Here is a 13,816-nt window from a genome sequence, read left to right as displayed (position 1 = left end):
TAATTTTTTTTTTTTTTTGAGTCAGAGTCTCACTCTGTCACCCAGGTTGGAGTGCAGTGGAACACTCATGACCACTGCAACCTCAACCTCCTGGGTTCAATCTTCCAAACAGCTGGAACTACAGGTTCACGCCACCACACCCAGCTATTTTTTGATTTATTATAGAAACGAGGTCTCACCAGGTTGCCCAGGCTGGTCTCGAACCCCTGGGCTCAGATAGTCCTCTCGCCTCAGCCTCCTAAAGTGCTGAGATTACAGGCATGAGCCACCACTCCCAGTTTATTTAACTTTTGTATATGGTGTGAGACAGGAGCCCAATGTCATTCTTTTGTACATAGATATCCAGTTTTCTCAGCAGAATTGGTTAAAAAGAGTATTTGTACCCCATTAAGTTGTCTTGGCATGCTTGCAAAAATCATTTGATCATGGACACAAGGGTTTATTTCTGGACTCCCAAGCTAGCCCATTGATCTATATGTCTGTGCTTGTGCTAGTGCCACCCAGATTACTTTAGCTTTGTAGTAAGTTTTGAAATCCAGAAGTGAGTCTCCAACTATCTTCTTTTTCAAAATCACTTTGGCCATTGTGGGCCACTTACAATTTCATATGAATTTTAGAATCAACTTGTCAGCTTCTACAAAGAAACCAGCTGGGATTCTGATGAGGGTTTTGAAGCTGTAGATCAATTTGGGAACTATTGCTATCTCTACAATATTGTCTTCTAATCCATGAACATGGTTTGTTTTTCCATTTACTTATATCTTTTTAAATTTCTTTCAACAATGCTTGTAGTTTACAAGGTTTACATTTTACATTTCTTTTGTTAAATTTATTCCTAAATGTTTTATTCTTTTTGATGCCATTATAAATTGAATTGTTTCCTCAATTTCACTTTTAGATTATTTACTGCAAGTGCATAGAAATACAATTGATTTTTATAGACCCTGATGGACCTTCCATTCTTTGTATTTTGAGGGCGATACAACTCTTTCAGATAAAAACATGCTATCTCACTGAATTCTGTGGTCACAGTTTTTAAGGTCATTCTATGAACATTTCCTTCTGTGGTTAGACTAAGTTCTTAATTTTGAGGACACAAACTCAAGTCAAATAGACCTCAATTCCTATCCCAACCAATTTTTTTTTATCATCAAATTTCATCTTTGCTCATATACACACTCATTTTATTGATATTAGTTGAACACTCTTCTATGGCCCAAGCTCTGTTTTGGACACTGAGAAGACAGCAGTAAACAGACAAAACCCTTGTCCTTGTGGAGCTTCTATTCTGATGGAGGGAGATAGGACACACCAATAAGTAAAAGTAAGCTGGGCTTGTTGGCTCAGCCTGTAATCCCGCGCTTTGGGAGGCTGAGGTGAGTGGATTTCCTGAGCCCGCAGGTTCAAGACCTGCCTAGGCAACTTGGCAAGACCTCATCTCTACAATAAATCAAAAACTAGCAGGGCGTGGTAGCGCGCGCCTGTAGTTCCAGCTACTTGGAAGGCTGAGGCGGAAGGATCGCTGGAGCCCAGCAGGTCGAGGCTGCAGTGGCCGGGAGCGGCCACTGCACTCCAGTCTGGGTGACAGAGTGAGACTACAACTCAAAATAATAATAATAATAATAATAATAAGTAAAAGTAGAGGATCTTAGAGAATAATAGTGCTAAGGAAGAAATAGTCCAGAAGAAGGGAAAAGAATAGCTGGAGTGGAGGGAGCTGGTGATTTTAAATGGAAAATCTTACTGAGGCAGTCACACTTGAAGAGATAAATGGAAGTATGGGGCCTGTCCTGCACAATGGAATAGTGTTTCAGGAAGAAGTATCCCTTGTACCTGTTGAGTCACTTCACTCTTGCTGCTTTCAAGATTCTCTGTCTGGTCACTGCTTTACTAAAGTCTGGTGTGGCCATGTGCTCTTTGAGTTCTGGCTGCCGCCATGTTTTCCTAAGCTGTTGCCCTCTCTCCTACCTTGGAAAGGTGAATCTCTTTCTCTCTCTCTTTAATTTACTTTCTAAATAAATTCTATTTTCTAATCTCAATAAAAAGATTCTCTATCTTTCCAAAGTTTAATTATTATGTGTCTCACTTTACTGATTCTAGTCTGGCCATGTGGCTCTTTGAGCTATGGTCACCATATTTTCCTATTTTTGGTCCCCTCCTCTGCCCTGGGGAAATGAATCTCTTTTCTCTTTCTAATTTCTGAATAAACTATATTTTCCAATATAATATAATATATAACTGTTCAGTTATCAACAAACAGCAAAAAAATTTACAAGACATGCAATGAAACAAGAAAAGTTAAAATTCCACAGTCTTTTCTACCAAAATTTAACAGCTTCTGTCTTCATTAAGCATTCCCCTGGTTATTGTAAGCTTTTTGTTAGGTTCTGGAAACCCAAAAAAACTTATTGTGAATTTTTTTTTTCAGTTTAATCATGGCTTTGGTGGAAGGATGAATTTTTGGAGGTCTCTATTCCTCCATTTTCAGTTGCATCCTGAGTCCAAAGGGAAATACAAATATGTTGCATGCATCCATACTCCATGGGCAGTGAAAGTGGGTGTGGTAGGTCCTATAGGCTGGCATAGGAGGCAAACACTGTCCTCAGTGACTCTAGGACCCCTAGTGTCCCCATCTGGGGTCTGGTTTCATGCTAATGTTGGCTTTTCTCAATTCATGCTGAAATAGGTTGGGAAATGCCATCAACAGAGGCACAGGGACTTGGGAGAGGTGACCACATAAATATTCAGCATTGGTAGACTGATCCCATCTGGAAAGGAAGGAAGGAGAAATCCTGATAGGGATGTGGTCCTGAGGGTTCTCTGCTCTACCTGAAAGAGCTGAGGTTAAGGTCTTGTAGGCATGATGCACTCAGGCCATTTGGACTTGAAAATCCCTTATCACTTCTATCAATCTGAGCTCCTCTCCCTCATTCCCCTGAAGCTGACTGTCTATTTACAGGGCCCTTCCCAGTTGACCACAAGGGCCTGAAGTCAGTCTTATGGGACATACAGGAAAGACAGGAGGGTACCTGGGAAAGATCAGGTTGTCCAGGGAGTGCTGGAGGGCAAGAAAGCCAGATGTCACAAAAAGGGCTGGGCTTGGGCCTCCCTGACATGCAGGCTGGGGGAGGAAGCATAAACCTCCATCCATGATGGTCTTGGTCTGATGCATCCCTTCAGGTCTGAGCCATCCCTGGACCAGTCCTGCCCTCGGGAGCCTGGCCTGTTGTTGGGTGTGAGCAGGGCTCAGGACTCTCTTGGGATCAGGATAAAAGCAAGGAGAAATACATTCTCATTTTTATTGCACTTTTTTATTCATTAAGTTTGTCTTTTAAAATATATACTCCTGGCTGAGCTCAGTGACTCAAGCCTGTAATCCCAGCGCTTTGGGAGGGCGAGGCGAGAGGATTGCCTGAGACCAGGGGTTTGAGAACAGCCTGGGCAACTTGTGGAGACCTCGTCTCTACAATAAATCAAAAAATTAGCCAGGCGTGGTGGCACATGCCTGTAATTCCAGCTACTTGGAAGGCTAAGGGGGAAGGATCGCCTGAGCCCAAGCAGGTCAAGGCTGCAGTGGCTATGAACGTGCCATTTCACTCCAGTCTGAGCAACAGAGTGAGACTCTGACTCAAATAAAATAAAATAATAAAATATAATATACATATACCTATTGTGAAAATTGTGGAAAGTACATGGAAATATAAAGAAGAAGAAAAATCAACTCTACATTCACATACACCCACCCCCACATATCCCCCCAATATCACCAGACAGACACATGAGGAATATTTATTATTTATTTACCTATTTTTCAAACAGAATGGAGAGTGCAAATATCAGTGTTTAATCTATATTTCTATACTTTATACAACAACATTAATACTTATTATAAACATTTTCATTTTGTCCTCATATTTTATTTGCAAATAGCACTTTAAATGATTTCACATTAAGCTACATTTCATAATTTGCTGAATGATTTTTTTGGTAGTTGCTTGTGTCAGCTTTTCCCACTAACAAATAGGCTGAATCTTTCCGAGGACAGACATCTGCTCCCTGCTCTCCACAGGCCCCCACTTTCCACAGACCCACCTGCCTTCCCCCCATAGTATTATCCTAGTGCTTCTGTCTCTGATCTGAACTTGGCCTTCCCTGCATCCCACATTCCCACTGCTGGCGCCCCAACTCCCTCACCCAAATATACTAAGTGCTGCCCACTTTCTTCTTATACTGTCCTCATAGGAACAGCATCTAGGTCACAGCAGTCACACCAACCCCTCCATGTGTAGTGTTGAGTTAGACAGTAGGCTGGCTTTGTAATACCATCACCCATACCCCTGCATCATTATTTCTTCCAGCCTGGGTCTATGCGCACGTACCACTCCAGCACCTCTTGGGAGTCCCTGTGGCTTCCGCTTTATATATTTTTGTGTTGTACTTTCTGTGAATTGGTAACCATGAAGTTACTTTCTTTGTTCTGTTTGATGGTTTTACCTGGAATCCAACTTAGCCAAAGTAGATTTTATCATTTCCCTCAGGGACAAGGGCCAAAGCCCATCCAATGCTCCTCTCCCTCGTGTCCCTGCTGGCCAGTCTCTCCACAATGATCACCTTCCGAGAACAGGCACCAAGAGGAAACCTCTGTCCTGCCTTCTCTCCTTGTCTGGTTGCTTCAAACATTGGGACCACGTGTCCTCTCAGCTGCCCTGGCTGTGCAGGGAAAGTGACCCATGACCACCTCTCTCTCACCATCCTGAAAAGGTTGCCCAAATAGACTTTTCCCATATCACCCAAACCCTGGGATCTGCCCTCTGAAGAAATGGAGGTCAAGAAGCACAGACAACCTAAATCCTATCTCCATCCTCCACCTCAACATATCCAGTTCATCCATCCTTCTTCCTCACCAGGCTCTTTGCCCCATCCTTTGTTTCTTCTCTTTCAAGTTTTTTCTCTTGATGGGCTGCTTCCCCTAGGCTCACAAACTTTATCATCTCCTGGATCCTAAAACAAAACTTTCCCCCAAAAAATCAAAACAAGAAATCATAAAAAGGCCGGGCGCAGTGGCTCATGCCTATAATCACAGCCCTTTGAGGGGCCGAAGTGAGAGGATTGCCTGAGTCCACGGGTTTGGGACCAGCCTGGGCAACTTGGTGAGACCTCATCTCTACAGTAAATTTTAAAAAAATTAACTGGGCATGGTGGCGCATGCCTGTAGTTCCAGCTACTTGGAAGGCTGAGGCAGAAAGGTTGCCTGAGCCCAGCAGGTTGAGGCTGTAGTGGCCAGGAGTGTGCCACTGCCCTCCAGCCAGGTTGACAGAGTGAGAAACCAACTCAAAAAAAAAAGAAATCATAAAAGACCAGTTAATTCGATTATGCAATTCTGATTTGTTTGGAAAACAAAACAAAATTTATAAATTAAAAGGTAAATAAGCCAGGCTCAGTGGCTCAGCCTGTAATCCTGCGCCTTTGGGAGGCTGAGGTGAGTGGATTGCCTGAGCCCGCGGGTTCAAGACCTGCCTGGGCAGCGAGACCTCATCTCTACAATAAATCAAAAAATCAGCCAGATGTGGTAGCGCATGCCTGCAATTCTGGCTACTTGGAAGGCTGAGGCGGAAGGATTGCCGGAGCCCAGCAGGTCGAGGCTGCGGTGGCTGGGAGTGGCCACTGCACTCCAGTTTAGGCGACAGAGTGAGACTCCAACTCAAAAAAAAATTTTTTTAATAAATAAATAAATAAATAAAGGCAAATAAAGCAACAGAACATCTTGCCACACATTGTGGAGTGTTAACATCAGCAAAGATAGAAGTAACATACCCAGAGGAACACCAGAACTCTTCTGAGGAAACCTCTAAAATGTCCAAAAAAAATGTCTAAAAAAAATCAATAATACAAATTTATGTAGTGGGTTATTTGCCCCTGGGATCAATTTAAATGCCCAATCATTGGGATAAACAATGGCATGTGCATAAGATGGAAATCTTTACAACTACAATAGGTGTTGTTTTCAAAGAATTATGCCAGAAGCTGCCATGGTGTACAGGTCTAGTCAGAAGAGGCAGGGTACAAAAGAACATGGAATCTATATGGCTACCAACAGTTTTTGCACAACTTGTGAATTAAGAACAAATTCTACATTTTAAAATGGTTGAAAGAAAATCAAAAGACGAACACCATTTTGTGACACAGGAAAAGTACATGAAATTCAAAAATTAGTATCCATAAATAAAATTTCATTGCCACACATCCTCCCTCATTCACTTTCAGATTGTCTGAAGTAGCTTTCACATGACAACGGCAGACATGAGTGGTTGCCATAGAGACCGTATGGTTGCCAAAGCTGGAAATATTTACCACCTGACCCCTTGCAGAAAGTGTTTGCCAACTCCTGAGCTATATAAACATGTAGAGACAGTCTCCAAGGCAACACGGAGCTTTTTAATAGTGACTAACCATGGGATGATTAAACTATCAGTGGTTTTCATCTTTTTTTTTTTAATTTTATGTATTTCCATTCTTTCTCTATAACAAGCATTTACTGCATTTATAACAACACTGGCAGTGGTGGGAAACTGCCGGGGGATGGGGGGTGGGATTGGTAGTTGAGGGAAACTACTAGGGGAAGGAGGGACATACCTCATCGACAAGGGTACCTGCAGAATCAACGTTTATATACCTAACTCTGAATTGTACCCCACATCTTTATAATAAAAAAGAACAATCCCCAAAATTTGGAAATTTTTGATGAAATTGCATACTCACAAAAATCTTTTCTGCACTTCTGCTCCCCTTATCCTATTCCCTGCCAGCAACTCCATCCCGAAGGGACTTCTTCCCCAAACAGTGGTAGTGAAGGGAACACTCCTTCAGGACCAAAAGAGAATAGGTTCCCAGCCCCATGCAGGAGTCCAGAGTATAAAGCAATGAGTCTGAGCTTCTGGTGTGCACGGCTGGGTCTGACCTGCATTCTCTGTTCAGGTGCCATGCCAAGCCCTGCAGAGGTGGTGTTGGGCCACATGAGGCTTTGCCTTTTGGAGCTCTGACCCCTTGAGGGGCCTCTTCCTCATGGGGTTTGTCCTACCCCACAATGACTCACGGTCAGGAGGTCCTCTCCTCCTCACCAGAGAACATAGAGACCAACTTAGTGACCTATGCATCTAACTGTTAGGAGACCCTCCTCTCCGGGCAAGGGGATCAGCAGCTCAGCACAGTGGTTACAATTAAGGGGAGGACAGCAGGACATCCCTGTGGTTAGGGGGAAGGTGGTCAGAGAAGAGAACCTGGGAGAACTGACCCGAAAATCAAGGTTAGAGATGAGGCCTTGGGGCTGAGAAATGAAAAGGTAGACGCATGTTTAGGATCCTCTGAGCCAGGCACAGATTTCCTGTGGGGGCAGAGAGGTTACCACCCCAGCCCACTTAAGAAATGGGACTCAGAGAAGCCAGATCATATCAGTCAGCTCATATCAGACAGATAAGAACCTTGGCTAGACCCTGCCATGGTGTGAAAGTCTGGAACTGCCCTCCCTTGTGCTCCCGGAGGGGATCACCTGGGGTCTTAGTGTTTTCTCTGTGTCCCCAGGTGTCTTCATGCCTGCATCCCCAGCAGCAGCAAATGAACCAGTCCTGGATGAAATGGGGATTATGGCCTTGCTAAGCAACTCACAGTCAAGCCCCACGACAGGCTCTATTGTGAGCCCCCTCAGTCCTCTCAGCACATTGCTGTCCAGCCTGGCACCTGCATCACAGAGCAGCCCACTCACTAGCCTCCTGACCGGCCCTCTGAGCAGCCACCTGACCAGCTCCATGCCGATGCCCTCTGGGGGCACACTAGCTAGCTCCCTGGGCCTGCCCTCAACTGGACCCCTGAGCAGCTCCATGCCGGTGCCCTCTGGGGGCACACTAGCTAGCTCCCTGGGCCTGCCCTCAACTGGACCCCTGACCAACTCCATGTCGGTACCCTCTGGGGGCACACTAGCTAGCTCTCTGGGCCTTCCTTCAACTGGACCCCTCAGCGGCCACCTGACAAGCTCTGCAACAGCGCCCCCTGGGGCCACACTGTCCAGCTCCCTGGGCCTGCCTTCAACTGGCCCCTTAACTCCCAGCAGCCCCATGGCTGGCCCTATGGCCATCTCTCAAAGCAGCCCCCTGATATCCCCTGTTGCAGGCACAGTGCCTGTCTCTCTAAGCAGCCCACTACTCAGCTCTGCCACTGCCCCTCTAGGTGTCCCTCAGAACCTTGTGGCCAACCCTATGAGCAATGTGGTGCCATCAGAGGCCCCAAGATTGCGACTGGCAGAGCCACTCCTTGGATGCCCCACTGGGCCCCACTCAGCTTGTGTGATACCGGCTGCCATCCCCAAAGGTAACAGATGCTATGGGTGGGACGCCTCCCAGACCAGTCCCTGGTCCCCACTCACCTCACTCTAATCTCCCTCCTCTTATTTCTGCCTCCTCCCACATCATTAGTCTCGATCTCTGTTGGGCCTCCCCGGCTGATCCAGGACCCAGAGACTCTTAGCATGGCGTCTGTGGATGCACCCCTCCAGACTTCCACCCCAATCAGCACCATGGGCACACCTGCTCCAGCGACAGCTTTCACCTACAACACTTCGGATACCCGGGCCCAGCCCAGTGCCCCTCAAGGACAAGTGGTCCCTGTGTCTGTCCCTGCCTCCTCAACTGCCTCCCCCAATGTCTCTGTCCTTGCCTCTGCCCCAAACCTTGCTCCCCAGGCCGCCACCAGCTACACCTCCCCAAGCACCACCCGTACCACCCATAGTACCCACCACTCACCCTCTCGAACGCAGCACACTCCTACCCGGAACCTGCCAGCCCCCCCTCCTCCACGAAATCCCCAATCCCCGCCTCGAGCTTCATCCTCCCCAGCTTCAGTCAACGAATCGCAGGGTCCACGCACCGCGGATCCGTCTCGGAAAAGCATGGTGGAAGTGGAGCGGAAGCTGGCTCACCGCAAGATAAGCAAGTTTCCCGAAAGCACCCGAGGTCAGTGATGCCATAGGGGTTCAGCACGAGTGGATGGGATGCCCAGGCTATCTCCCTGCCACGAGCATGGGCTGCCGACCATGGCCCCTCCCCCTCTCTCACCAGCAGCTCTGCTGATGAGACCCTGTGTCCTCAGAGTCGAAGCAGCTGGCTTGGGAGAGGTTGGTGGGCGAGATCGCCTTCCAGCTGGACCGAAGGATCCTGTCCAGCATCTTCCCAGAGCGGGTGCGGCTCTACGGCTTTACTGTCTCCAACATCCCAGAGAAGATCATCCAGGTGTGTGCCTGGCTGGCCCCCACACACTGCCAGGAGGTCCTGCAGGGATGAGGACACGCTGGTCCATGACAGTACATGGGGGGGCCTTACACTCTAGCCAGGCTAAATGTGCCAGGATCCAACAGGCTCTGGGATGAAGGAAGCACAGTGCTCAGTCTGAGAAGCCAGCAGGTGTCTGGGGCACCTGGCATTGGGAGCCCATGGCTCTGGTCCACAACCTTCTCGGAGGAAAGCAAGGCAGTGGGGGAAGAGGGGACCCAAACACAGTCGGGCAGCTCTCCCCCTTTAACACTAGAATGGCCTCCAGACAAGTGAACCTCGCTCCCAGGAGCCAAGTCAGCAACTGGCAGAGCATCGTGGCCCTCCCCAGGCTGGCAAGACCAGCCTCTTCCCCCACCCTGTAGTTATTCTTAAGGGTCACAAGAGGTACAGGGAATGAAAGTCCCAGAGCATGTGAACAGCTAGCAACCTAGTTGCTGGAGACCTCAGGTCTGTAGTTCATTTCAATGTATTCCCAGGATGCCAACCAACTTAGCCTTCTCGGTGGAGGGACATGGAGGACAATGCTTCTGCAAACATACTGTAGCAAGTCTCTATACCACTGCATGTGACAGGCTGTAGAAGACAGGGGAGTGGAACCAGGTGGGGGTGTGGGTCTACACTTGGCTGGACACCAGGGAGTAGATTGCCCAGAATGAGAGCCAAGCACACTCCTCCCCAGCCATTGTTGGTTGGGACCATCAGGCAGGGACGGTGGACCATGTACCTGCTTATTCACCACTTGAACTTCCCTTGGGAAAACAGCCCCATTGTGTCCTCAGCCACTTTTTCTCTCAGGCCATCTTTATCTGTGGATTGTAGACCCTATGTATAGCCTGGGCAAGAGTGACTTTGAGTTACATAGGTCAGTTTTGGATTCAAGTTTGAGCTTGCTTTTTCCTCTGGCTAAAGCATCTTTTGGTTAGGTTTTTTTGTTGTTTTTTTGTTTGTTTGTTTGAGTTGGAGTTCTCACTCTGTTGCCCAGGCTGGAGTGCAGTGACACACTCACAGTCACCCCAGCATCCACCTACTGGGCTCTGGCAATCCTTCTGCCTCAGCCTTCCAAGTAGCTGGAACTACAGGTGCATGCTACCATGCCCAGCTAATTTTTTGATTTATCATAGAGACAAGGTCTCGCCAAGTTACCCAGACTGGTCTTGAAACCCTAGGCTCAGACAATCCTCTTACCTTGGACTACCAAAGTACTGGGATTACAGACTTGAGCCACCACACCCGACCTGATTAGGAGTACAGTGGCATGCTCACAGCTACTGTAGCCTCAACCTGCTGGGCTCAGGTGATCCTTCCACCTCAGCCTTCCAAGTAGCTGGAATCACAGGCATGTACCACCATACCCAACTAATTTATTTTATTTTATTTTTTATTTATTTTTGAGTCGGAGTCTTGATGTCGCCCAGGCTAGAGTGCAATGGCATGCTCATGGCCACCACAGCCTCGACCTGCTGGGCTCAGGTGATCCTTCTACCTCAGCCTCCCTAGTAGCTGGGTCTACAGGCACATGCCACCATGCCTGGCTAATTTTTTAATTTCTTGTAGAGACAAGGTCTGACCAAGTTGCCCAGGCTGGTCTCGAACCCCCGGGCTCAGGCATTCCTCTTACCTCCACCTCCAAAAGTGCTGGGATTATTGGCATGAGCCACCATGCCTGGCTATTTTTTGATTTATTGTAGAGATGAGGTCTCACCAAGTTGCCCCAGCTGGTCGTGAACTCCTGGACTCAGGCAATCTTCTTGCCTCCGCCTCTCAAAGTGCTGAGATTACCAGCGTGAGCCCAGCTACTTTTGGTTAGGTTTTTAATGTGGCCAAAATTGTCATCCTTTTTCTTTGTTGTTTATACTTTTCACATCCTGCTTAAGAAATCCTTCCCTATCAGAAAGTCCAGAAAGTATTCAATATTTTCATATTCTACATTATTTTATTTGTCATCAGTGCAGATGGGCCAGGGTTGTTGAACACTCAGCAGACAACACTGTAGAGACAGAGTTTTTGCTCTAAAATACGGGATCTGATATCTAGCTAGCAAAGATCACATTTAATCAGCAAAAGTCTAGTTGTCCACATAAAAATTAGTTATTAAACTGTGAAAAGAGGATTCCTACGGTCTAATATGTCTGTTTAAGTGGAAGTTAATAAAAAGCATCAAGTTTTGGCCGGGCTCGCTGGCTCAGCCTGTAATCCCATGCTTTGGGAGGCCGAGGTGAATGAATTGCCTAAGCCCGCGGGTTCGAGACCCGCCTGGGCAACTTGGCGAGACCTCATCTTGACAATAAATCCAAAAAATTAGCTGGGCGTGGTAGTGCGTGCCTGTAGTTCCAACTACTTGGAAGGTTGAGGCGGAAGGATCACCAGAGCCCAGTAGGTCGAGGCTGTGGTGGCCAGGAGCGACCACTGCACTCCAATCTGGGCGACAAAGACTCCAACTCAAAAAAAAAGCATCAAGCTTTGACATGGAGAGTTGGCTGCGCCAGCCCTCCCCTTCACAGTGCTCCTTAAGCTTAGCATGGAAGTTGTTGCTCAGGCCAAAGGATTTCACAATTGCAGCACTCAACAGTACCACCTAGGGGAAAAGCAGGCAAGGGAAAGGGCAGTGTATGTGAGGCAGCATTTCTTTGGGAATTTGAGGGAGTCCAAGCTAGCTTGGTGCCCCTTGAGACATGTTGGCAGCTTCGGGTGTCTCAGGCTCTCCCCACAATATTCTGTCATTCTGTCCAAGAGCCACCACCAGCTCCAGGCTCACTGGCCATTCACCTTCCACCAGCAATGACCAGCTCCATCAAGATGGTACACATGCTGCCGGGTACAGTGGCTCACATTTATAATCCCAGCACTTTGGGAGGCCGAGATGAGAGGATTGCCTGAGCACCATGGGTTCGAGACCAGTCCAGGTAACTTGGCGAGACTTCATCTCTACAATAAATCAAAAATTAGCCAGGCGTGGTGATACATGCCTGTAGTTCCAGCTACTTGGAAGGCTGAGGTGGAAGGATTGCCTAAGCCCAGCAGGTCGAGGATGCAGTAGCCGTGAGTGTGCCACTGCATTCCAGCCTGTGTGACAGAGTGAGACTCCAACTCCAAAAAAAATAATAAAAAGATTGTATACATGCTGCCCAAGCTCAGGTCCCTGGTTATATATGTATATATATACATATATATATATATATATATATATATATATATTGTTTGTTTGTTTTTTTAGTCAGTGTCTCACTCTGTTTCCCAGGCTGAAGTACAGTGGTACAATCACAGCCACCACAGCCTAGACATGCTGGGCTCAGGCGATCCTTTTGCCTCAGCCCTCCAAGAAGCGGGAACTACAGGTGCGTGCCACAACATCCAGCTAATTTTTAAATTTTTATTGTAGAGACGAGGTCTCACCAAGTTGCCCAAGTTGGTCTCGAACCTCTGGGCTCAGGCAATCCTCTTGCCTCCACTTCCCAAAGTGCTGGGATTACAGGTGAGCTACCATGCCGGGCCTGTTATGCCATCTTTTAAACCCACTAAAAACGTCCTGGACCTCATGCCTGTCACCTTTTCTGCTCTATGGGAGACGTTCCAAGCTCCGTTGCTCTTGGCACCCTAATCCTAGCACGCCCTGAGTACAGCTGCATCAGTGTGAGGGAGCTGAGAGTAATGCAAGTGTGGTGGATGGTGCCTTGTGACTGCATCCAGCTGGGTCCCTGCTGCCCCCTCATACTCTCTGGAGTCCTACTCACAAGTCAACTGAGAATTTTTTTTTTTTTTTGGTATGTTTGGGTGGAGGTCTCACTTGCCCAGGCTGGGCTCAGATGATCCTTCCGCCTCAACCTTCCAAGTAGCTGGAACCACAGGTATGTGCCACCTTGCCTAGCTAATTTTTTGATTTATTGTAAAGACGAGGTCTCGCCATGTTGCTCAGGCTGGTCTTGAACCCCTGGACTCAGGCAATCCTCTTGCCTCTGCTTCCCAAAGTGCTGGGATTACAGATGGGAGCCACCACACACGGCTGAGAATGTTTTTAAATTTTGTATAATTATTTGACATCCAGCTACCTTGACAAACCCTCTTACTAGTTCTCACATCCTGTATATTCTTCGTTTGTCTTTATAGACAATGCTGTCTACAAATAAGGACAATTGCAATTCTCTTCTAATTTTTTATTTTTATTTTTTGAGTTGGAGTCTCACTCTGTCGCCCAGATTGAAGTGCAGCAGCATGCTCATGGCCACAGCTACCTTGACCTGCTGGGCTCAGGCAATCCTTCCACCTCAGTCTTCCAAGTGGCTGGAACCACAGGTATACGCCACCACGCCCAGCTAATTTTTTGATGAGGTCTTGCCAAGTTGCCCAGGCTGGTTTCAAACCTGTGGGCTCAGGCAATCCTCTCACCTCAGCCTCCCAAAGTGCTGGGATTATAGGCATGAGCCACCACGCCCTGCCCTCTTCTAATTTTTAAGTCTCATTTCTTTATCATATCATAGCTGCTTTTTTTTTTTTTTTTT

The 13,816-nt window shown here is 47.4% G+C and overlaps 1 protein-coding gene across 1 annotated transcript in view; it reads left to right on the top strand.

Annotated features, from left to right (window-relative positions):
- Window positions 1-13,816, top strand: part of SPATC1 (spermatogenesis and centriole associated 1) — a 41,475-nt gene that overhangs the window by 10,566 nt on the left and 17,093 nt on the right. Inside the window, exons 2-5 of the mRNA XM_008069999.1 lie at window positions 7,579-7,785; window positions 8,038-8,361; window positions 8,466-9,002; window positions 9,139-9,278. Coding sequence (XP_008068190.1) covers window positions 7,579-7,785; window positions 8,038-8,361; window positions 8,466-9,002; window positions 9,139-9,278 — 1,208 coding nt within the window. The remainder of the gene's footprint in view (window positions 1-7,578; window positions 7,786-8,037; window positions 8,362-8,465; window positions 9,003-9,138; window positions 9,279-13,816) is intronic.

Source organism: Carlito syrichta, unplaced genomic scaffold (genome assembly GCF_000164805.1).
Source record: "Carlito syrichta isolate Samal-C Ts95f unplaced genomic scaffold, Tarsius_syrichta-2.0.1 Scaffold312719, whole genome shotgun sequence".
Classification (NCBI taxonomy): Eukaryota; Metazoa; Chordata; class Mammalia; order Primates; family Tarsiidae; genus Carlito; species Carlito syrichta.
This window is presented reverse-complemented; position numbering and strand designations above follow the sequence as displayed.